The sequence below is a fragment of the Schistocerca cancellata genome, chromosome 1, assembly GCF_023864275.1.
Source record: "Schistocerca cancellata isolate TAMUIC-IGC-003103 chromosome 1, iqSchCanc2.1, whole genome shotgun sequence".
Lineage (NCBI taxonomy): Eukaryota > Metazoa > Arthropoda > Insecta > Orthoptera > Acrididae > Schistocerca > Schistocerca cancellata.
Window position 1 is genome coordinate 1,003,299,478 of NC_064626.1, and position 23,181 is coordinate 1,003,322,658.

Below are 23,181 nucleotides of genomic sequence, written 5' to 3' on the forward strand. Positions count from 1 at the left end.
ATATTAAATAACTTAAATCAATCGGCAAGAGATAAACCTAGAATTAAAGTACTTAGGCTACTTCGTAATGAGTTACTCCGCTGAGGCAGAAATGGTACAATAACTCTGTTGTTGTTGTTGTTGTTGTTGTTGTGGTCTTCAGTCCTGAGACTGGTTTGATGCAGCTCTCCATGCTACTCTATCCTGTGCAAGCTTCTTCATCTCCCAGTACGTACTGCAGCCTACATCCTTCTGAATCTGCTTAGTGTATTCACCTCTTGGTCTCCCCCTACGATTTTTACCCTCCACGCTGCCCTCCAAAACTAAATTGGTGATCCCTAGATGCCTCAGAACATGTCCTACCAACCGATCCCTTCTTCTGGTCAAGTTGTGCCACAAACTTCTCTTCTCCCCAATCCTATTCAATACTTCCTCATTAGTTATGTGATCTACCCATCTAATCTTCAGCATCCTTCTGTAGCACCACATTTCTAAAGCTTCTATTCTCTTCTTGTCCAAACTATTTACCGTCCATGTTTCACTTCCATACATGGCTACACTCCATACAAATATTTTCAGAAATGACTTCCTGACACTTTAATCTATACTCGATGTTAACAAATTTCTATTCTTCAGAAACGCTTTCCTTGCCATTGCCAGTCTACATTTTATATCCTCTCTACTTCGACCATCATCAGTTATTTTGCTCCCCAAATAGCAAAACTCCTTTACTACTTTAACTGTCTCATTTCCTAATCTAATACCCTCAATATCACCAGACTTAATTCGACTACATTCCATTATCCTTGTTTTGCTTTTGTTGATGTTCATCTTATATCCTCCCTTCAAGATACCATCCATTTCGTTCAACTGCTCTTCCAAGTCCTTTGCTGTCTCTGACAGAATTACTCCCTTCCCAACCACTGCTTCCCTTTCATGTCCCTCGAATCTTATAACTGCCATCTGGTTTCCGTACAAATTGTAAATAGCCTTTCGCTCCCTGTATTTTACCCTTGCCACCTTTAGAATTTGAAAGAGAGTATTCCAGTCAACATTGTCAAAAGCTTTCTCTAAGTTTACAAATGCTAGAAACGTAGGTTTGCCTTTCCTTAATCTTTCTTCTAAGATAAGTCGTAAGGTCAGTATTGCCTCACGTGTTCCAGTATTTCTACGGAATCCAAACTGATCTTCCCCGAGGTCGGCTTCTACTAGTTTTTCCATTCACCTGCAAAGAATTCGTGTTAGTATTTTGCAGCTGTGGCTTATTAAACTGATTGTTCGGTAATTTTCACATCTGTCAACACCTGCTTTCTTTGGGATTGGAATTATTATATTCTTCTTGAAGTCTGAGGGTATTTCGCCTGTTTCATACATCTTTCTCACCAGATGGTAGAGTTTTGTCAGGACTGGCTCTCCCAAGGCCGTCAGTAGTTCCAATGGAATGTTGTCTACTCCGGGGGCCTTGTTTCGACTCAGGTCTTTCAGTGCTCTGTCAAACTCTTCACGCAGTATCGTATCTCCCATTTCATCTTCATCTACATCCTCTTCCATTTCCATAATATTGTCCTCAAGTACATCGCCCTTGTATAGACCCTCTATATACTCCTTCCACCTTTCTGCTTTCCCTTCTTTGCTTAGAACTGGGTTTCCATCTGAGCTCTTGATGTTCATACAAGTAGTTCTCTTATCTCCAAAGGTCTCTTTAATTTTCCTGTAGGCAGTATCTATCTTACCCCTAGTGAGATAAGCCTCTACATCCTTACATTTGTCCTCTAGCCATCCCTGCTTAGCCACTTTGCACTTCCTGTCTATCTCATTTTTGAGACGTTTGTATTCCTTTTTGCCTGCTTCATTTACTGCATTTTTATATTTTCTCCTTTCATCAATTAAATTCAATATTGCTTCTGTTACCCAAGGATTTCTACTAGCCCTCGTCTTTTTACCTACTTGATCCTCTGCTGCCTTCACTACTTCATCCCTCAGAGCTACCCATTCTTCTTCTACTGTATTTCTTTCCCCCATTCCTGTCAATTGTTCCCTTATGCTCTCCCTGAAACTCTGTACAACCTCTGGTTCTTTCAGTTTATCCAGGTCCCATCTCCTTAAATTCCCACCTTTTTGCAGTTTCTTCAGTTTTAATCTACAGCTCATAACCAATAGATTGTGGTCAGAGTCCACATCTTCCCCCGGAAATGTCTTACAATTTAAAACCTGGTTCCTAAATCTCTGTCTTACCATTATATAATCTGTCTGATACCTTTTAGTATCTCCAGGGTTCTTCCATGTATACAACTTTCTATCATGACTCTAGTAAACGTAATATCATAACTCTAGTAAACGTAATATCACCAAGAGTGGGAAATACGAAGATAGCAACGTTACTGCGTGTGTGATAGGTAATCTTGGAAGGACAGAAGCTATCAAGTCCTTCAGAGATAAGTCTGTCTGATATCGTCAGATAAACTTACCGGAACAGAAGAATTGAGTAACAGTATATTCTTCAAAGGAAATTCGATTTCAAGAGTCAGGTTTTCCACAAAATAAGTGCGTCTGCTAATGGGACTACCCCCTTGTTCCCCTTTCGCGTTGCAGAACAAACCGATAGTAAGTGTGAAAGCGGGTATGTCGACTGACATTTATCTTCCACAGACCACTGTATGCTGTTTACAGGGAGATACAGTCTCATTCCAACTCCCCCCATCCCCACCATAACCATTTATTACGTCCGCATAGGGTGCGTGGCAAGAAAGAATGACTGTTAGCGCCTATACAGGATGAACATTAATAAAACCGACAAACCGTAGGTACGGATTGCTAACTGGAAATGGAGGGAAAAAGGTCCTATGAACAGGTGTCCGGAAAGCATCGTTGACATGATAGATGGTGTTGAGGAATGAAAGTTCCTCTGACCAAGTGTCGTGTGTTCGTTGTGTGTTGCAGTTTGTGTGACTAGCGCAGCGTACTGTAAGCTGCAGAATTGTACGGTATTCATGTCGGGAACAAGCCGAGATGGAAACATTCGAGAGGCAGTATGACTATATCAAAACAAGTACCCTCACAGACACAAACCACATCACACAATATTTCAAGCCTTTTTTGGGATTTTGTGTGATCACGGGTCCTTCCAGACAGACAGACGAACGTGCAGGGAGGCGGCGGACTGTGTGTACACCAGATTTGGAGGACCGGGTACTACAGGATATTGAGTCAAACCAAAATACGATGGTTGGAACTTAAATAGCGCCAACTATTTATTCACAACAACAAAAGAGTTACATGTTTGCACCACTGTCCTTCAAATTAGTCAACAGCGTTGCGTAGAACCCGCTGCCAGCGATGTGGAAGGCATAGTACACCGTTAGCAGAGCCTGTTCAGTTAATGGTGCGAATGGAGCGGTCTAAACTTGTGGTGGTTCTCGTGTATGACTATGATGGTGTTAGAATTATGTTAATACCTCCAGCTGCTCACGGGCGTTGGTATACATCGACGGGGACAAGTGAAAATGTGTGCCCCGACCGGAACTCGAACCCGGGATCTCCTGCTTACATGGCAGACGCTCTACCCATCTGAGCCACGGAGGACACGGACAATATTGCGACTGCAGGGACGATCTCGCGCACGCCTCCCTCGGGACCCACATTCTCACCTTGTGTGTCCACACACTACATTCGTAGTGTCCCACCCCAACACACTCATTACTCGTGGAAGACATTCTTATAAAGTCCCGTAAGAGTTCGGGGGATATGTGTGCATCCGCACAAAAGAAGGTCATGGCGTGTATTGCCAGAACTTTATACTTATATGGATATGGTGTCTGTTCTTTCGGACACGTCCGAAAGAACAGACAGCATATCCATGTAAGTATATGTGATGGTGTTATCCTAACGCATTACGTTCCTCCACGGCAAACCGTCACTGCACAGTATTACTGTTCGTTTTTGGAGCATCACCTTCGACTAGCTTTGCGAAGGAAGTGGCGACACTTTCTGCACACCCATCATTTTCACGACAATGCGCGGGCGCATACAGCCCAAGATGTGGCTGCTCTGTTCGGTCGATGGGACTGGGTGGTACTTTATCATCGACCATACTGCCCGGACTTAAGTACTTGTGACTTTGATTTTATACTGAAGATGAAGGAACCAATTCGTGGCATTCGCTTCAAAACTGTTCCAGAGATTCAACAGCCAGCAGACCCCCTCCATTCGCACCAACAACAGAACAGGCTCTGCTAACGGTATACTACACCTTTCTCATCGCTTGCATCGGGTTCTACACAACACTGGTGACTACTTTGAAGGACAGTAACAGGTGCAAACATGTAACTCTTTTGTATCGGTTGTGAATAAATAGTTTCCACTATTTAAGTTCCAGCCCTCGTTCAAGCTCCAGGCAAGTGGGCCGCCAACATGTTGTAAGCCACAGTAAGATTATGTGGTTCTTCCATGACAACCGCTACTATCCTTATCACCTGCAAATCCATGTAAGACACGCTGAACAGCGACTTAAATGCGATGCAGCTCTGTACTGTGATCCAGGACGATCTGATGTCGTGGCACGCAAACCGTTCATTTCCGGACACATGTTCTTAAAACTTCTTTTCCTCCATTTCCTGTTAGGAATCTGTCCCTGCAGTTTGTCAGTTGTATCAACGTTCACTCTGCATAAGCCCGAAGTTCTTTCGTTAAGCTGTGTTCTGACGACCTAAAACCTTCGCCGGCTGCATTTTGACAGTCTTTCTGGAATGCTCTACGTAATTCTTGTAGTGCTTTTTGGCGGAGTCAGCTGAGAATTTCTTCGCTCTTCTTAAACAGATATGTAAAGAAGCTTCTCTGAATCATATCAATCTCCACCGATAATTCACATTGGCAACAGGGTATGACAGAAAACAACACTAGGAGTCGGTTGGATGAGTATTTTATAAATAATGTGTTGCCAGTAGAATAAGTTATTTGGAACATTTTAGCATTAGAAATTTTATCCTTGTTCTCAGTATCAGGTAGTTTTTTTTTCCTTCAGCTGGTTGATTTATAGGATTGTACAAAATGGTTCAAATGGCTCTAAGCAGTATGGGACTTAACATCTGAGGTCATCAATCCTCTAAACCTAACTAACCTAAGAACATCACACACATCCATCCCCGAGGCAGGATTCGAACCTGCGCCCGTAGCAGCAGCGCGGTTCCAGAGTGAAGCGCCTAGAACCACTCGACCACATATAGGATTATAACTTTAATAATTTGTGTCGTACAATATTGGTTGTACATCTTCCTGTTGAGTTTATATTCCATTAATTAACTTCTGCGTAGTTCGTTTCTTCTTTTTCTTTCCGTTATCTATTCCTCATATGTCGTAAAACCAGGAATTCTGGATGGATTTATTTGTGACAATGGTTGTAAACACATCTTCAACGTATATGAAGAAAGCAAGTGACTTGAAATAGAGAGGAACGTAAGTTACTGTTGTTCTACTTACCTTTTCTCTGCAAATACAACCCACGATAAATGGTTGAATGATTCTGTTAGTGCCACAAATTTGGTTTTCAGATCTATTCATTCTAATCTCATTGAAGGAGGGTTTGTAGGAACAGCTTACAGTTCCAGTCAGTCTGTGATAACAGAAGTATTTAAAGATTGCCAAATATGCCGACATGGAATTTGTTTACAAGTTTTGTAAAGAAAATGCTATTGCTGCTAGTGGAAAATGTTGTAAACAGCTTATAAACGCAAAACAACAAACTGTCTCATTTGGTGCGTTCTCAGTACTCACAATGTTTAAAAAATGAACAAATACAAAAAAATTGTGTATTAAATAGATGTTGTCTTGTCAGTTGACAAGAGTCGTACGTCAAGCACGCACGAAATTTCATTGCGTATCGCTCATCCGCACATAAAAGCATAGCAAAATCCGATGGAATGTAGTAGAGATACAAATGCCAGTTGCCGGTTAATTCCGCTCGCATTGTTCACTTTGAAGCTATTTTCATTTGTAATCACGCCAAAGACACTTGTAACGCAAATCGCTTGTGATGCGAAAATACTCTCGCCATTCCGGAAAAATATTTACTGCAATATTTCTCTGTGAATGTGAGTGTCAGAGTAGTCGGCCATAGTTTTAACTGAGCCTGATGTGTTACTTTATCGTTTTACGCGGTTTACGCATTGCAGTTTACTGCGAAATGAATTATGACTTTCGCCAGAAGTTCATTTGGTAACAAGATTAGACGAATTCTTTCAAAATAACTGAATCGTGACGATATCATCTAAAACTAATGACCTTTAACCAATGACGCCCATTGATTAAGAAGACCGCCGCCGTGAGAGACGTGTTCTCACATCCAGTGAGTTAGTGTCCGTGCACACACTTTTCGCGTTGCGCACTCGCCAAGAAACTCCAGTTGACGCAGCGGTCCTATCTGTTCTCGATTAACCATGTGAGGACAAGCTGGAACGCCACCTGATACAGTCTGCAATACCGTAAATGTACGTGGACAGCCCGCTCAACAAGCGGAACCAACTTGCAACACGAGACCCCAACATTTTTCTATTACGAATGTCCCTGAATTAATACGGACGAATTGTACATTCAGAAGATTGCATTGATTGGGGGTGTAGCCTATATGCAACGGAGTCCAACTCCGATGCAACTACATAAGCACCGACAGGTAGGCATGTACCAAATGCGTCAAAACCGGACGAACATGCTGTTATTATTTTCTTGGTTGCCGAAGGACAAACACCGGTAGACATCCATTGGAAAAGGAAGAATTCGTTTTGACACTGTGTTCGTCGAAAACCACCGCTGTAGAAAGGTGCGCCAAGTCCCGTTGTGGTCGCGGTTCGACACAAGACGTCGGTCGATCTGGGAGGCCAGCCTCATCCATTAAGGATCAACTCAGGGGAGGCACTCGAGCACCTGCCTGCCGATGCGATTGTCACGTCTTTGGTCCCTTAAAAAAAAGCCTTGAAGGGGGCGACGCTTCTTATCGGAGGAGGATGTTATCACGATATGTTTACGTAATGTGTATACATAAACATACAGTTATAAATGTCCCCGTTCGTAGTCTCTAATTATAACAATATGTTACTTTTGTGCTGTAACATATAGCTATAATCAGCGGTGGAAACATATTTGCGAACGCCGACCGTGTGCGGCTATTTATTGTTGGATCGTCTGATCAGTCGGAAGTTGCATTGCATAGGAGAGTAAATGCCTATTCAAAATATAATTATTTTGGATAGCTCAACATGAATTTCCTAAGGGACCGTAGTTTATCATGCATTTACCAATAGAATATGGCGCGGAGAAAATATTTCGCCGCATGCAACTTCCGTCCGAATTCGACGAAAGAATTCGTGACTGTGAACTCTCTATTTGGCAGAAACATATAGAAAATTAAATAATTTCATGAAGAAGTGCGACATAGATTCTATAGTAAATGAATAGTCCATACACCAGTTCCATTTAACTCTGAATTTATGGCAAGTAATAGACAAACTTACACTGCAATGACGGATTTAACATGGATGCCGTTTTGACTGGCACTTCTCTTAATGAAAACAATTCCTCTGACGTTTTCACATACACGTCGCACAATAAATCTACTGCTAGGCACTTTTACTATTACACATTTACTTTACACTAGAACAATATTAATTTTAACAATAATAATACGGCGGCAAGACATGCGCGTCCGACACAAGTTACAGGAGACAAGAGAAGAATGAGTAACTGTTCATCGAGAATATCTCGTACCTCCAAAAAAAAAATGTGTAAAAGTGTTCTTCTTCTGTCCGTTTTTCGCGCCGCGGTTTTCAAAGTCAATAACTCACTGCATCTCTGACGGCGCTTCGACAATATACAAGTTACGTCACAGGTCGTTCACCTTTTACATTCCCGCAACATTATTTGCTAACTGTAGCTGTTGCCGAGCGACTGCTCGATTAGTGAATGATTTAAAATGATAAGACAATCACATAATGTTACAATGTGCAGCAGGCAGTTATGGACCTCTTCACGCAACAAGACACGGTGTTTCACCAAACGGCTATTTTCAACCTGGTGCGACGTTGGGATGATTGACTCTGTGCTCAAGGCGATATTGTCTGATCGGCAAACAGATTCTTGCCTGTGCAGCCTTCGAACGGAAACTTTCTGATCGCTCTCTATATAACAAATACATTAAGAGCTATGCTGTACTTAAGCTCTTCCGGCGTTCATGACGGCATGGTTATTTACCTACAGCCCCTCTTAACGCTTACTTGAATACTGGAGCTGAAGCCTTTTCTTTCTAACTGGTTCAACGTGGGCCACCACAACCTCTTCTCCTGTGGTCAGCCTCCTCATTTCAGAGTATCATTTGCACCAAACGTCCTCGATTATTTGTTGGACATATTACAATCTGCGTCTTTCGCTCAGTTTTACCATTGGGGATCACTCTCGTATCCTGGAAGTGTTCTCCACATGTTCCTATCTTCACCGATTCTGCGGAGACCTCTTCATTTCTTATCAGTCAATCCAACTTCCGACATCCTTAAACAGTGTCACATTTCAAAGGCATCGATTCTCTTTTTTACCGTATACCCCACAGTCCACAGTTCGCTTCCATACAGTGCGGTGGTGCAAAATTAGCCTCAGAAATTACTCCTTCAGATTAAGCTCGATATTTCATACTAGTACGCTTCTTTCGGTCAGGAATACGTGAGCTGCTTCCAAGGTAGCACAATTCGTTCAGTATGTATACTTCGTGGTCCAGGAATGCGTGAGCTGCTTCCAAGGTAACAGAATTCGTTCAATCTGTATACTTCGTTGTCCAGGTATGCGTGAGCTGCTTCCAAGGTAGCAGAATTCGTTCAGTCTGTATACTTTGTGATCCAGGAATGTATGAGCTACTTCTGACGTAGAAGAATTCGTTCAGTTTGTATACTTCGTTGTCCAGGAATGCGTGAGCTGCTTCCAAGGTGGCAGAATTCGTTCAGTCGATATACCTTGTTGTCCAGGAATGCGTGAGCTGCTTGCAAGGTAGCAGAATTCGTTTAGTCTGTATACTTCGTGGTCCAGGAATGCGTGAGCTGCTTCCAAGGTAGCAGAATTCGTTCAGTCCGTATACTTCGTGGTCCAGGAATGCGTGAGCTGCTTCCAAGGTAGCAGAATTCGTTCAGTCTGTATACTTTGTTGTCCAGGAATGCGCGAGCTGCTTCCAAGGTAGCAGAATTCGTTCATTCTGTATACTTCGTGGTCCAGGAATGCGTAAGCTGCTTCCAAGATAGCAGAATTCGTTCACAGAATGAGATTTTCACTCTGCAGCGGAGTGTGCGCTGATATGAAACTTCCTGGCAGACTAAAACTGTATGCCGGACCAAGACTCGAAATCGGGAACTTTCCCTTTCGCGGGCTCTACCAACTGAGCTACCCAAGCACGACTCACGCCCCGTCCTCACAGCTTTACTTCTTCCAGTACATCGTCTCCTACCTTCCAAACTTTACAGAAGCTCTCCTGCGAACCTTGCAAAACTAGCACTCCTGAAAGAAAGGATATTGCGGAGACATGGCTTAACCATAGCCTGAGGGATGTTTCCAGAATGAGATTTTCACTCTGCTCTCGGTCCGGCACATAGTTTTAATCTGCCAGGAAGTTTCAGATTTCATTCAGTCTGTATACTTCGAGGTCCACAATTTTCATTTTTAGTTTATTGTTATTCGCATTTCCCCTACTTTTCGTTACTTTTGCTTCTTTGGTCTAATTTTAGTTCTCATTCTGTGCCTATAAGTTTATTACATTTAGAATCTTTTTTACTTCAATTAGATATTGTACCTGAGCTATTGTTGTTGGTATGGTGCCCATTTTGATGAGAGAAATCTTATCACTGAACTGTTTACTATTCTCTGTCCTACCTGCCTGCTCATAACTAATCCTACTCCTGAAAATGGAGAACTTGAGTAACATTCGTTGTGAAGAGGGTGGTAGGGCAGAGTTACGGTGAATAATTTAGTGACAGCAAACCATTATCAACAACAGTTTAGAATTTTTATCAAGTGTGTAGGACACTTATTAAATAGAACTAACGAGATATATTGCATGTGTATAGAGAAGGGCAGTACGAATGGTCACTTCTTTTTTATCCATGGGAGGGTGCCATAGAGATGCTCAAGAAACTGAACTAGCAGACTGTTGAAGATAGAGGTAACCCATATCGAGAAAGCCTACTTACTAAGTTTCAACAAGCAGCTTTAAATAATGATTCCAGGAGAATACCACAATCCCCTACGTATCGGTCCCGCAGGGATCTTGAGGACTAGATTAGAGTAATTACAACAAACACCGAGGCATTTAAACAATCATTCTTCGCGCGTTCTTTTCGTGAATGGAACAGAAGAAAACCCTAATAACTGTTACAGTGGGACGTAGCCTCTGCCATGCACTTAAAAGTGGTTTGCAGATTTTACATGTAGACGTAGATGTGTACATGCCAACGCCGCTAGTAGAAGATGAGGAGACAGAGGAGGTATATGAAGATATTAAACGGCTGATGAGCATATAAAGGGAGACTGGAGTCTAATAGTGAGGGGAACTGGAACACTGTAGTAGAGGAAGGAATGTGAGTTTTAGAGAATTTAGGTTCGGTGCTAGAAATAATAAAGGAAAAAGACTGATTGATTTCTACAATAATTTTCAGATGTTTCAAGAATCTCAAGAAGTGGACTACTCTCGGAAATGGCCGGTAGACACGTGACGATACTGACTGATTTTCATCCCGGTGAGAGAGAGAGAGAGACATTCTGAAATTTGTTATTGGAATGTAAGGCGCACCCGTGATAGATATGGACTCAATCCACACGTCTCGATTTCCTTGGATGCGTATCACCGTTGTAGAGTGTACTGGATGAAGAATACACATCTGGCGGTGGGCGGAATTCGTGGTGTCATCTTTCTAAAGCAGGAAGAGTGGCCGAGTCCGTCCGTGAGTGGTCGGTGCGGCCGTTGATAAGCGAGCGCGGCTCAAGGGTCCGCGCTACAAAAGCGGCGCCGGGGCGCAGAGTCCAGCAGTGGGTCAGCCAGCGGCCAGTAGTCAGCCGGAGACAGCAGCGACAGACACCATGTGGAGAGCGGCGCGAGCGGTCACGGCCAGCGGCGGCCTGCGGGCCTCCGCCCCCACCCACGCCTCCACCTCCGCCCCCGCAGCCACCCACGCCACGGCGCGCAGGGGCCACCGCACCGTCGCCCCCCGCCTCATCCTGCCGCAGGTACGAACGCGCACTGCCAGGATTACACTTCAAGTAAACAAGTCGTCAGATAGTGCTAGAGATTACACTTCAAGTAAATAAGTCATCAAATAGCGTTTTAGAACGAACACCACAGTGGCACACAGAAGCCGGATGGCATTGGAAGCTATGTAGCCTAGTCGTCTTCTTACCTGCTCATATAGAGTCGTTCAGCGGTATCGGATCCACTGATAGTTTGCCATTTTTTTACATACGTGTAGCATTGCCATAGCTCTAATCTACTTTAAACGGAGTGCAAACCTTGATGTTTACATAATAGTCTACATCTACTCTTACGCTTGTACAAAGAAGGCCATAGTTTGGTGTGGATGTTATGTAGTGTATCAATATGGTTTTCTTCCCCCTTATACTTTACAAAATGATGCACTAAAAGAATCATTATACATATGTAGTGGTGCAAGTGATAAAGTCTCTAATTTTGCTATCTCGATCTTTACTCAAAATATAAGTGAAAGAAAAGAATTGATCTCTTATCTTGAAACGTACTATATCAAAATTTTAAGAGTAAGTGTCTCCTTCATACGCAGGAAAATCCTATAGCATCTCCATATACAGTTTGTTGCTCTTTTCTACGACGCTATGGCCCGGGCTCTGAACCTCCTCTGTCTCCTCCATTAATTCCAACTGGTCCCAATTTGAAGAAAAAATTTTGTTACCTGTTCGAACATATCTGTCCTTCCAGAAAATTGTATTGTGTAGTTCTACCAACTTAAGTAGACGAAGATAAGAAATTCTCTTGCCTTGGAAACCAAATAACATATGACGGACGAAGCAAGGAGGATATAAAAATAAGACAACTACAGGCAAAGAGGGCATTCATAGCTAAAGGAATCTACAATTATCAAAAATGGGTATAAATTTGAGCAACGAATCTGTGAGAATCTAGATTTGGAGCAAGCATTACATGGTCGTGAATTATGAACTGCGGGAAAACAGTATAAGTAGAATCAAAGAATTTGAGATATGGTACTGTGGAACGATGCTGAAAATTAGTTGTACTCATCAGAGGTTCCCGGCAGGGTTGTCAAAGAAAGGAACATATGGAAAACAATGACAGGAAGATGAGATAAAATGAAGTAGCAAATGTATTGACACATCAAGGAATAACTTCCATGGTATAGAGAGTAAAAACTAAAAGGGAAGGCAAAGATTGTAATACATCCAGCAAATAACTGAGAACGTAGGGTGAAAGAGCTACTGTGAGATGAAGAGACTGACACAAGAGAGGAATTCGTGGCGGGTGGCAACAAACCAGTCACACGAATGCCAGGCTTAAAAAATAAATCAATAAAATAGAACCTTAAATTACTCTAGACGTAATTATATGTGGTCCGTTTGTCACTGAGTCCAGTGACAATTAGCAATGATGTACCCGGATCCCTTGAAGGCACCAGGTGCAAAAAAGTAGTTGAAAATCAGTTACGCAACATTTCTTCTTCCCGGTATTATTTCGATTTTCTTTCGCAGATTTCAGGCATCAAGCTCTCATCTTGAACGGAACACCTCAGGTTAATAATTTCTTTTTGTGCATGGAACTACTCTTCTTCTACGATATTTTCCTTGTTGCTAAAGAGGTTAAAGGTGTAATGATAACATTGTCTAAGATTGTATCAAACAACACAAATAAAGCAAATACATCCTAACATAAACGACGTACTCTTCAACTACAAAATGTACATCCCTTTGCCGTCTGCTGGACGAAAACCTGCTGGACGAAAACCGGATGAAAACTATTTAGTATTTCATAGAAGGCTGTGTTATTTAAACCGTATGCAAGATATTGTTCATTACACACAAAGCAGTTTATTTCCAATGCATGCGTCAACGCTCAGCCGTCATGTGGTGGAAATTTAATGTTTATGTATATGTATGTCACTGTACCCTTTGCTGAATCATGGAAAGCTATGGGAGGGGAGCGCTGGGGAGATTTGAGGAGAAGGGCTAGGGAAGATGGAGGGAGGAGGAGAGCACCCACGTGAGTATACAGAATCTCCCCAGCTGACAGACTTCATGGTGATACATTATCCACAACCACACAGTGAATATAGCGCCATACCCGTGAACTAGGCACTGTGTTAGGCGTATACGTATCTTTTGCCCATGCTACAAGATTGAAAAAAACTTCACTAGTATGTACTTAAGCTCTTAAACGAATTTTGAAATTAATGTATGGAACGGCGTACCACATTTCATCTACGCACAACCGATATTTATGATGACAGCAGTTTCTTTCACAATGTTTTGAATGCAGCCCGGTATTGTAAAGCACTCATCATTGACATTTCTGTTAGGTATTAGGACGTCAAGTGCATCGAATCTCAGTTGATGTAATCCCTTAGGAATTTTTTTAAAACTGGGGATACTTGTATCGTTTCGACATCTAGTTAACGTACTGACAGTTTATCTTCTTCATTTCCTTCGGCTAAACAGCGTTTCTTCGATCGGCAACTTCACTTTCTTCATTAGTCTCTGCCACCAAGGTCAGTGTTCTCAGCAGCTTTTAAACTGCAGGAGGCAGATATGATCTTCTGGAATAAAACAAGTGAGCAGCTGTCGTCGTGGCAAGCACTGACCTCTGGCTGCCTCGGGACGCAGAAGGAGCAAAATCAGCTCTTATCTTCCGCAAACAAACAGCTTAGCCTCACAACATACACAGATCGCTGTTGTGCCCTGGATGATACGAGAGGAAAGTTTTCTCTGCAATGGACTTTTATTACGTCCTCTACATAATACATTTACTCACATCAACGTGAGTTCTACCTGTACAACACCATCCAAAGTGGGTTAACAAAAGTACTACGAAACACTTGTCCTGCCTGCTTGTCGTTGCGTTTTTCGAGGATGGGATATGATCGTGGAAAGAAACATATGGTTTCCGTATCTTCAATGATGCTAACGTTATAATATCAGTACATTACGTGTAAAATAAGTATTATCCTTTTTGTAGTATGAATCGTTTCAGAGCGAAGACATGATCACAGAACGTTTATCCAGTGAAGTTGGGCTCGAAGTTAAAGGTTACTTCAATGCCACCGTATCTTTTTTCTTATAAGTGCAAGGTGCCATTTCATGTTATGGACACTTCTGTGGCAGCTATCTAGAGACATTTCAATCAGTGCCACGTTTTCCAGTCTAATTGCTCAGTGTCGCCGAAAGCGTGTCAGCCGTAATCTCTGTGCAAACATATAATATCAGCGGTCGTCAACAGATTAAACACTGGTAAATGCCTGAAAACGGTAAGAGGGCTTCTGACTGATTGACGGTAAACCTGACCAGATAGCCAACAAGTTAAAAGTTTGGCAACAAATAAAATTTTTTTCGAATGCTCATCGACACGTCAGTTATCGATTTAAGTACGTAACCAACATCTAACTAGCTAGAATACAACAAATAAAGGATGAGAGGGGCCCATTTGAAATGACTCTCCCTAGTATCTTAATGCCGTTATATGAAGAAACAGAGGACCCATACCACAACTGAAAACTGTCACATCTATGACGCTTATGTAAGGAGCAATTATATCAGTACGTTGAGAAGAAATTATGCAAAAACAATGGAGAAACGCATGCTGAAATGCAAGTGAATTTAATAAGAGCTGAAACTACGAAGAAGCGTGGTCCTTGATAATGATTACTAGGTTGACAACAGTACAAATGAGATTAGGTAAAGAGGTGACATCTGTATTTTAAAAAACCTTAAATAAAGCACTTAAGTAAATGTCACTATATAGAGTACAACAGATACTTACTAGAGACAGAAAAACTAGTAGTACTGTAGTACGATAAGTTCCCGAAAGTGTTGGAATATATCAGACAGAGTTTTTCACAGTCTCGGACAAAGATCTTCGAGCACCAATTTTATACACATCAGAAAAAGATATGCATCACCTCGATTCTGGGAGTTCCGGAACCTGTACAGAAAAATGGAATAGAGATCAACGTAAAATATAATTTCCGCCGTTTTTATTGCTCATGAAAATGACAAAATGGTTCAAATGGCTCTGAGCACTATGGGACTTAACATCTGAGGTTATCAGTCGATTAGAACTTAGAACTACTCAAACCTGACTAACCTAAGGACATCACACACATCCATGCCTGAGGCAGGATTCGAACCTGCGACCGTAGCGGTCGCGCGGTTCCAGACTGAAGCGCCTAGAACCGCTCGGCCACAATGGCCGGCTGAAAACCACACATTGCATGTTGTACCACCATACAGCGAGACCTTCAGAGGTGGTGGTCCAGATTGCTGTACACGTCAGTACCTCTAATACCCAGTAGCACGTCCTCTTGCATTGATGCGTGCCAGTATTCATAGTGGCACACTATCCAGTAGTTCATCAAGGCACTCTTGGTCCAGATTGTCTCACTGCTCAATGGCGATTCGTTGTAGATCTCTCAGAATGATTGGTGGGTCACGTCGTCGGTAAACAGCCCTTTTCAATCAATCCCACGCATGTTCGATAGAGTTCATGTGTGGAGAACATGCTGGTCACTCTTGTCGAGCGATGTCGTTACCTGAAGTAAGTCATTCACAAGATGTGCACGATGGGAGCGCGAATTGTCGTCCATGAAGTCGGATGCCTCGCCAATATGCTGCCGATATGGTTGCACTATCGGTCGGAGGATGGCATTCGCGTATCGTACAGCCGTTACGGCGCCTTCCATGACCACCAGCTGCGTATGTCGGCCCCACATAACGCCACCCCAAAACAGCAGGAAACCTCCACCTTTCTGCACTCGCTGTACAGTGTGTCTAAGGCGTTCAGCCTGACCGGTTTGCCACCAAACACGTCTCCAACGATTGTCTGGTTTAAAGCATATGTGACACTGAGCGGTCCATTCGGTATGTTCTTGAGCTCATCTGTACCACGCTGAATGGCGTCGTGTTTGCAAGGATGGACCTCGACACGGACGTCGGGAGTGACGTTGCGCATCTTGCAGTATTGCGCACAGTTTCAGTCGTAACATGACGTCCTGTGGCTGCACGAAAAGGGTTATTCAATATGGTGGCGTTGCTGTCAGACTTCCTCCGAGCCATAATCCGTAGGTAGCAGTCACCCACTGCAGTAGTAGCCTTTGGGCAACCTGAGCGAGGCATGTCATCGACAGTTTCTGTCTCTCTGTATCTTCTGCATGTCCGAACAACATCGCTTTGGTTCACTCCGAGACGCCTGGACACTTCGCTTGTCAAGAGCCCGTCCTGGTGCAAAGTAAGAATGTGGACGCCATCAACCCGCGGTATTGACCGTCTAGGCATGGTTTAACTACAGACAACACGAGCCGTGTGCCTCCTTCCTGGTGGAATGACTGGAACTGATCGGTTGTCGGACCCCCTCCGTCTAATAGGTGCTGCTCATGCAAGGATGTTTACATCTTTGGGCGGGTTTAGTGACATCTCTGAACAGTCAAAGGGGCTGTGTCTGTGATATAATATCCAGAGTCTGTGTTCAGAAGTTCTGGTAAACGGGTGATGCAAAACATTTTTTGATGTGTGTAATTGGTTTGAGCACCCATATCAAGGAAACGGGAACCAGCTTGGTTTATAATTTGATGATACAGACAAACAAAAAATATTAACGAAATGGAAGTTCTCCTTCGACAATAATGCGAAGCGAAATCAATCACAAAAAATGGTTCAAATGGCTCTGAGCACTATGGGACTTAACATCTGAGGTCATCAGTCCCCTAGAACTTAGAACTACTTGAACCTAACTAACCTAAGGACATCACACACATCCATGTCACACACATCCATGCCCAAGGCAGGATTCGAACCCGCGACCGTAGCAGTCGCGCGGTTCCGAACTGAAGCGCTTAGAACCGCTCGGCCACCGCGGCCGGCGAAATCCATCACAAATTGATCATATACACACTTGTCTGCTCTCAGCACAGTGGCTTTGAAATCAATTTCACTACTAGCAGAAAAATGCAAGAGCATTACGTAAACAGATCTGCCTGTCTGCTCAAGAAGCTTACGTAGATGGTGGTCGTTTTTGTGAAACTAAACAGATGGTTAAACAGCAGTAATTCTCGAGTTCAATGGTAAACACTATGAATTCTGAGAAAGAAACTTCCTCTAAAAGAATCCGATTGTTAAGTGGAGTACAGACACTGAAATCAGGCTCTACAGAAATGTCTCTGCATTACGAAAAATAAATCTGAGATTGTTTTTAAATACCTTGTGTTCGGAAATTCCCGTTACAGGCTTCTAGAACTTGTACAGGGGTTTGAGTAAGTACTATTTAGGACAGGAACCCATGTCCTGAAACTTACCGTTTCCGTGCTGCAGCCGTTTGAAAACATGTTTGCTATGTTGGTGTGCAACAGGGTAGTCACGGTTGAGGTGCGGGGGGGGGGGGGGGGGGGTTACGGAGGTTCGACTGGTGTCGTTTGACGTCTATCCTACCTCTCTGACCTGGTTTGAGCCTCATACGCGTGTCTGTGAGTGTTAGAGCAACATGGTTGAGTACACGTTTTCAGAATACACTGACATGATCGTTCTGAATGACGAGATCAAGCTCACGGTAATGGGAGTGCTGCTCGTCACCTTTATCAATATCGTTCTCCACAACGTCCGACTCCATCGCATATAATTTTTGCCACAGTTACGCAGCTGCATCGCAAAGGAGTTCCCTCACCTCCAGCAGGCTTGACTGTGGTGCTGCATGGAGACGCTGCAAACTCGAACTGGAAGAGGCCGTACTGCATAACGTTGAAGAGAAGCTGCCAACGAGTACACGAGCAATTTTAAAACATGTAATGTACTGGGTCACACCTAATCGGTTACTTGTAAAAGTGGCCACGTTACCAACATATTTACAGATGGTTGTAGCACGGAAACGGTACGATTCCGGGCAAGGGTTCCAATTCAATATATTATCTACTCACTCCCCTCTACAAGTCGTAGAAGTCTGTAACCTGGAATTTTTTAACACTCTATTTAGACCTTCTGGCGCATAAAATGTAGCGGCTTTTGTGGCGTCATTAAACGACAGTTGGCTCTGTTTTGGCACAAATTTTTCACTTCTGTCCGTAATCATCGTTAACAAACCAAATGCTGCACCACACTTTAAAAGCAACTTTTTACGAATGTAGTACCTTCCAAAAGAAAACGACAATGATGTACCTGTAGTACGCTGTACTCATGAGCGCAATGAGGCGAATCCTAGTTGACACTCTGTACAGTTAATGAGCTGTGTAATTAATACGTTACGCAAAATTTCGTACACGAATCGAAATCATATATCCTTCTACGGTACTGAAAATATGTTCATGCTGTGTAGGAACGCTAGAGGTACTGCATCATTGTCCAGCAACTAACAAGGGATAATATACATGGAAATATACAAATGTTTAGGGCTACAGAAATTCAGGATCCAGTGTCACAAGTTGAATTCAATAGCGCCCCAAACCGCCACGTTTGGTGTTTGTTTGCTATGCAACTCAACAGTACAGCCTGACAGTTCGGCCATCACGGTATTAACATGGTCATTACTCCCTGAGGTACTTGTGGTTTCTGGGTAAACGAAGTCGACACAGTGGCATGAGTTCCATCAGTCCACTCCACACAGTCGTTGCACTCAGGTCAGAATATATAACAATGCTCCAGTATCAAAACGACATTATGAATGAAAATATATGCTCTGTTAAGTCTCTACGTGCAAGATGAGGACCATTCACTCCTCATCTGTTCTGTAGTCATTCTGTTGACTGCAGTATACGTACGTCTCAATGTATAACACTCTTCTGTACACTGACCCCACGCATGAATCACTACCGTATATGAAACGAACAGTTGGTGTGTTATATTAAACGACGTTGATTCCCTCGTAATTACGTCAGTAACTTGGTTATATGTTTCATTTTTCTAGTAACTTTTGGAAACTAGACAATGAAAGTTTCGACTGGGTTAATGCTAGCTCATTTCAGAACCAATTTCACTACACTCGGTTTTAGGCAGTTCCCACATGGTAGGGATAAATAGCCCGAAAACATGATAGTGAGCTCAGTTACCAAATGCCGACTCAATATCGCAATTGTCCACTAACTGCTGTGTTGCCACGCCAAGTTCATGCACAAAGCAACAACAGTCACTACATAAAAACGGATTGTCAACGAGCCAATGCTGAATTTGGCTAAACCAACGGTAGCTGCAGTAAAAGAATACATAATCTACGATGAAACCAAACCATAAACTTAACGACAGTTGTCAAGGAATATAGGGATAAATGTATCGCCTTGCGGGGATATAGGATCCTCACACATCCTGGACCTAAAAAACTAAATTTCGTCTGGATATTTATGGCAACATAAAGTTCCAGTGTGAAATTAACTAGAAAAGAAGGGCCCCAACAGGTTGAAAGGAAACAATGATTAAATACTACAGAATGATAATTTAACAGGCACATGAATTATATGCGCTTAATAGTCACCAGACGTAAACAGAACTTAAAGAATAAGTACATATGACACCAAAGAAAAATCTCTAACATAGGTATACAAAAAAATATGAGTGAAAAAAATACAACTCCTTATAGTATATGTCCAATATTAGAACTGTATCACCTAACGTAAATATCTCTGATAATTAACGGGCACATTTTAGTGAAAAATCCCTCTTTCTTCATAAAAATAACTCCTTGATGTGACTTTGAAGAAATGACTTTTATCAAAATAATTAAATGTGTTAAATGTGTATAACAACTAATCAAGTATTTACTTATAGCAATTAATATCATTTACAGAAGAAATTAAATCAAGTCACCCCAGTCTATTTTGCTGGTGTGTCTGTAAACAAGCTTCATTATGTTCAAAACAGTGTATAATGAATTGAACAACTCCTCTAATTTGTGTTGTTGTGAAAGACAAACAGCAACTTCTTACAAAATCAAGTAACCAAGATAACCAAGTCATTATTGAACTGTGTACACAAGATACGTAATATTTCCAAGTGACATACAGAAATCGTAACAGCTATAAGATTTGGAAACGATGGAGGACAATAGAAGGGTGCAGAGCTAGATCTTTGACCCACAGTTGACTTGGTTACCTCAGAATGCGAAATATCCAGATGTAAACACACCTGGAGTTGCGCTATGTCATCTTTATCAATCACTGCACTAGGGGATACTCTGATTTATAAAGAACCAAATCAGCAACTGAAGATCTGTCGCTCTACTCTGTGAGGCTTTGTTGACATATATATCAATTCCACACGACTTATCAGTAGGCCGACAATTACACTGCATGGTCCTCACAACTTAGAACGGCATCGCCCCTTGGCAGAAGGTATGTCAATCGCTGAGATTGCGTGAAAGCACGTAGGGCTACTCCCATGAATCGGCTGTCTGCAATTGATCATGTTGCCGTGGCATGGTAATGATCTGTTTCTGTCGTGAATTACAAAGAACAGAATCACTCCCAAGACAAAACTAGTTCCGTCACATCATAAAAGATATGAATAATAGTCGCATGTAAATTAGTAAAAAGATCTAATTTTATATACATCACTCAGTTTACTACAAACTCTCTTCCGTAAAATAATTTCTCTGAACACAGAACATATTTACACCGTAGTTCACTCATCACAGGGAGCATGGTTAATCAGTTCGTTGTGGTACGTTACGGGAAAGAATACTCAACTAGACAATCACAACCTAGCAAAAGCACAACATGAAAATTTCATTCCTATAGCAATATTCATTTTCAGTCTTTTCTGTGCACTAATGGTACACCTTAATGGTCGCCATACGACAAAATTCAAAATATTATGGGCCATTATGTCTTTCTATCAAAAAGGAATTTGGATATACTATCGTTTGAATTGTAAATTTCTTGATTTCGTCCTTTGCTCTCCAAGACTTCAAAAGTGATTTTATGAGATTTATACACAATGTGTTTCACTGATTGGTCGTGTTTCAATTTTCTAGCCAGTGGCAGCTTATACATCTACTGTAACGCCACTCATTATCTCTTTTTGGCTGTCAGCACAATTCATGATAGAAAATAAATAATCTCGGCGAAAATGTTGTCCAGCTTTTTCGTCGTAAAACTTTACAAGGTGGCAGAATACTACTATCATGAGCTAAAATGTTCATCACATCTTCAAAACCGCACAGGTTATTAATCCAGACCATACATTTCATTTGCTGTATGCTTGAAACAGTCTGTCAAGCTCCCGCAATACGCACATAGCTGGATTAGATGTTGGATGACACATACATAGTAATTTGACATATCTCCTCCCCTTCAACGAATGAGTTCCACACTTCGGAAACAAATTGTGGTTCATTCCGAAGGGATACAGTATGGGCAAATTATATTCAGAAAGATACCTTCCTTTAATTTTTCATCTTTGATTTTGCTGTTAGCTTGTCTCAGCAGAAAGCAGTGAACAAATTTTGAAAATAAATCCAACAAACACTACTAAGATATTTGAGATTTTTCCTGTAGAGGTCCAAAGTGAGGTTTTTGCTGACTGTTTGTGGGAGAATATTGTGCCTTAATCCTTTATGGTGCACTTTTTGCACGTTGACAAAAGTCACATTCTTTTACAATTCTCCATAGTTACTGAGAAATGTGATCTAAGATTACCTCTTGTAAGCACTTCTTGGGACCAAAATATGTGAAAATGGTATGAATACATTTAATCAGATATTCATTATTGTGTTTTGGTATGCAAGGTCTAGATGATTCTAGTCTGTTCTGCTGTAGACTTTTCTACGGGTTCTCTTCTAGCTAGCAGTACACGATATGATTTCATTGACAACAATTCGTGGAGTTGCATCTTAATGTGACATTGATGTTCTTTCATCGGTCCAGATTTACTTGAAAATATCTCCATGTCCGTACAAAAAACTTTTCTCAATTCTTCTATAAAGGATGTCAGGAAATTATTCAGTTCATCGATCCTTTCCTAAATTTTTACATGACTTGTCGAACGTCTGCTTCTCATACTGTGGACACATGATACTCCGATCCCATTATTTATGTTCTTCGTAATACTCCCAACTCCAAAAAGCCAACAAAATTAACTTCCAGGTCTCCATAACTATAATAAGTACTTAAACACTGCTCCCCAAAATCAATTCTACATCATCTTTCAGTCAACCAGTCATTAATGAAAAATCCAATCCACAGTTAAAGAGTCAATGATCACTGCAGTCACATCTAAGTACCTTTTTAATGTACAGTACTTAAAGAGCGCGTGTCTAGTAACAGCACGACTTTTATGACCACCTGCTAGAATTATAGGTACATACTATTTACCGAAATACAGGTATTTCTTCTGTTTCACGAAGCCGTTTGTATAAATTCTGGGACATTTCAGTAGCGTTACTTGATGAATCTTGAAATGCAGCAATTGTATGACCATTTACCAAAGATAAAACACTGGAAATAAAGCGTCATTAACATTTGTACCTCTTTCCATCATAATTCTGTTTTAACGTTTAATTACTTTTAATTTTCCGGCGTCCGCTTCTTTTCTCGCTGTCTGTCAGCCGAATCGTGGAGAGACAGACGAACGATCTCGAAATCTTCGTTTTCTACGATCTGCTGGTTCCATCTTCTCGTCATTTCTACATCAATCACTCCGCGCGCGTAAATCTGCGATTGGTCATGTCTTCACGCATCATTGTATCTCGTTATCACAGATTATCGTTGTGTTGACTCCACAGCTGGCGCCCAAAATTACCTTGATGCCGTGCTTTGCATCGCTGAATATGTTGATTGCGACGTGCTGCACTTCGTTCGATTCACCTGGTGCTGCTTCATTGTAGAGCTCTTCTAAACCGTCAACAGCTCTAAAAGCTCGTCAAAATCATCGATTGTCACGAAGCTAAATGTTTTCTTACTTTCTATGACAAACTTTTTATTAAAATTATAATTATATAATCGTAGATCATGGGACCGTCCA

At 41.9% G+C, this 23,181-nt stretch overlaps 1 protein-coding gene across 1 annotated transcript in view; it reads left to right on the forward strand.

The window, feature by feature from the left end:
• The first annotated feature begins 11,035 nt into the window (after positions 1 to 11,035).
• Positions 11,036 to 23,181, forward strand: part of LOC126088855 (delta-1-pyrroline-5-carboxylate synthase) — a 221,391-nt gene continuing 209,245 nt past the window's right edge. The window contains exon 1 of the mRNA XM_049906867.1: positions 11,036 to 11,223. Within this exon, the coding sequence (XP_049762824.1) occupies positions 11,077 to 11,223 (147 nt within the window). The 5' untranslated portion in view covers positions 11,036 to 11,076. The remainder of the gene's footprint in view (positions 11,224 to 23,181) is intronic.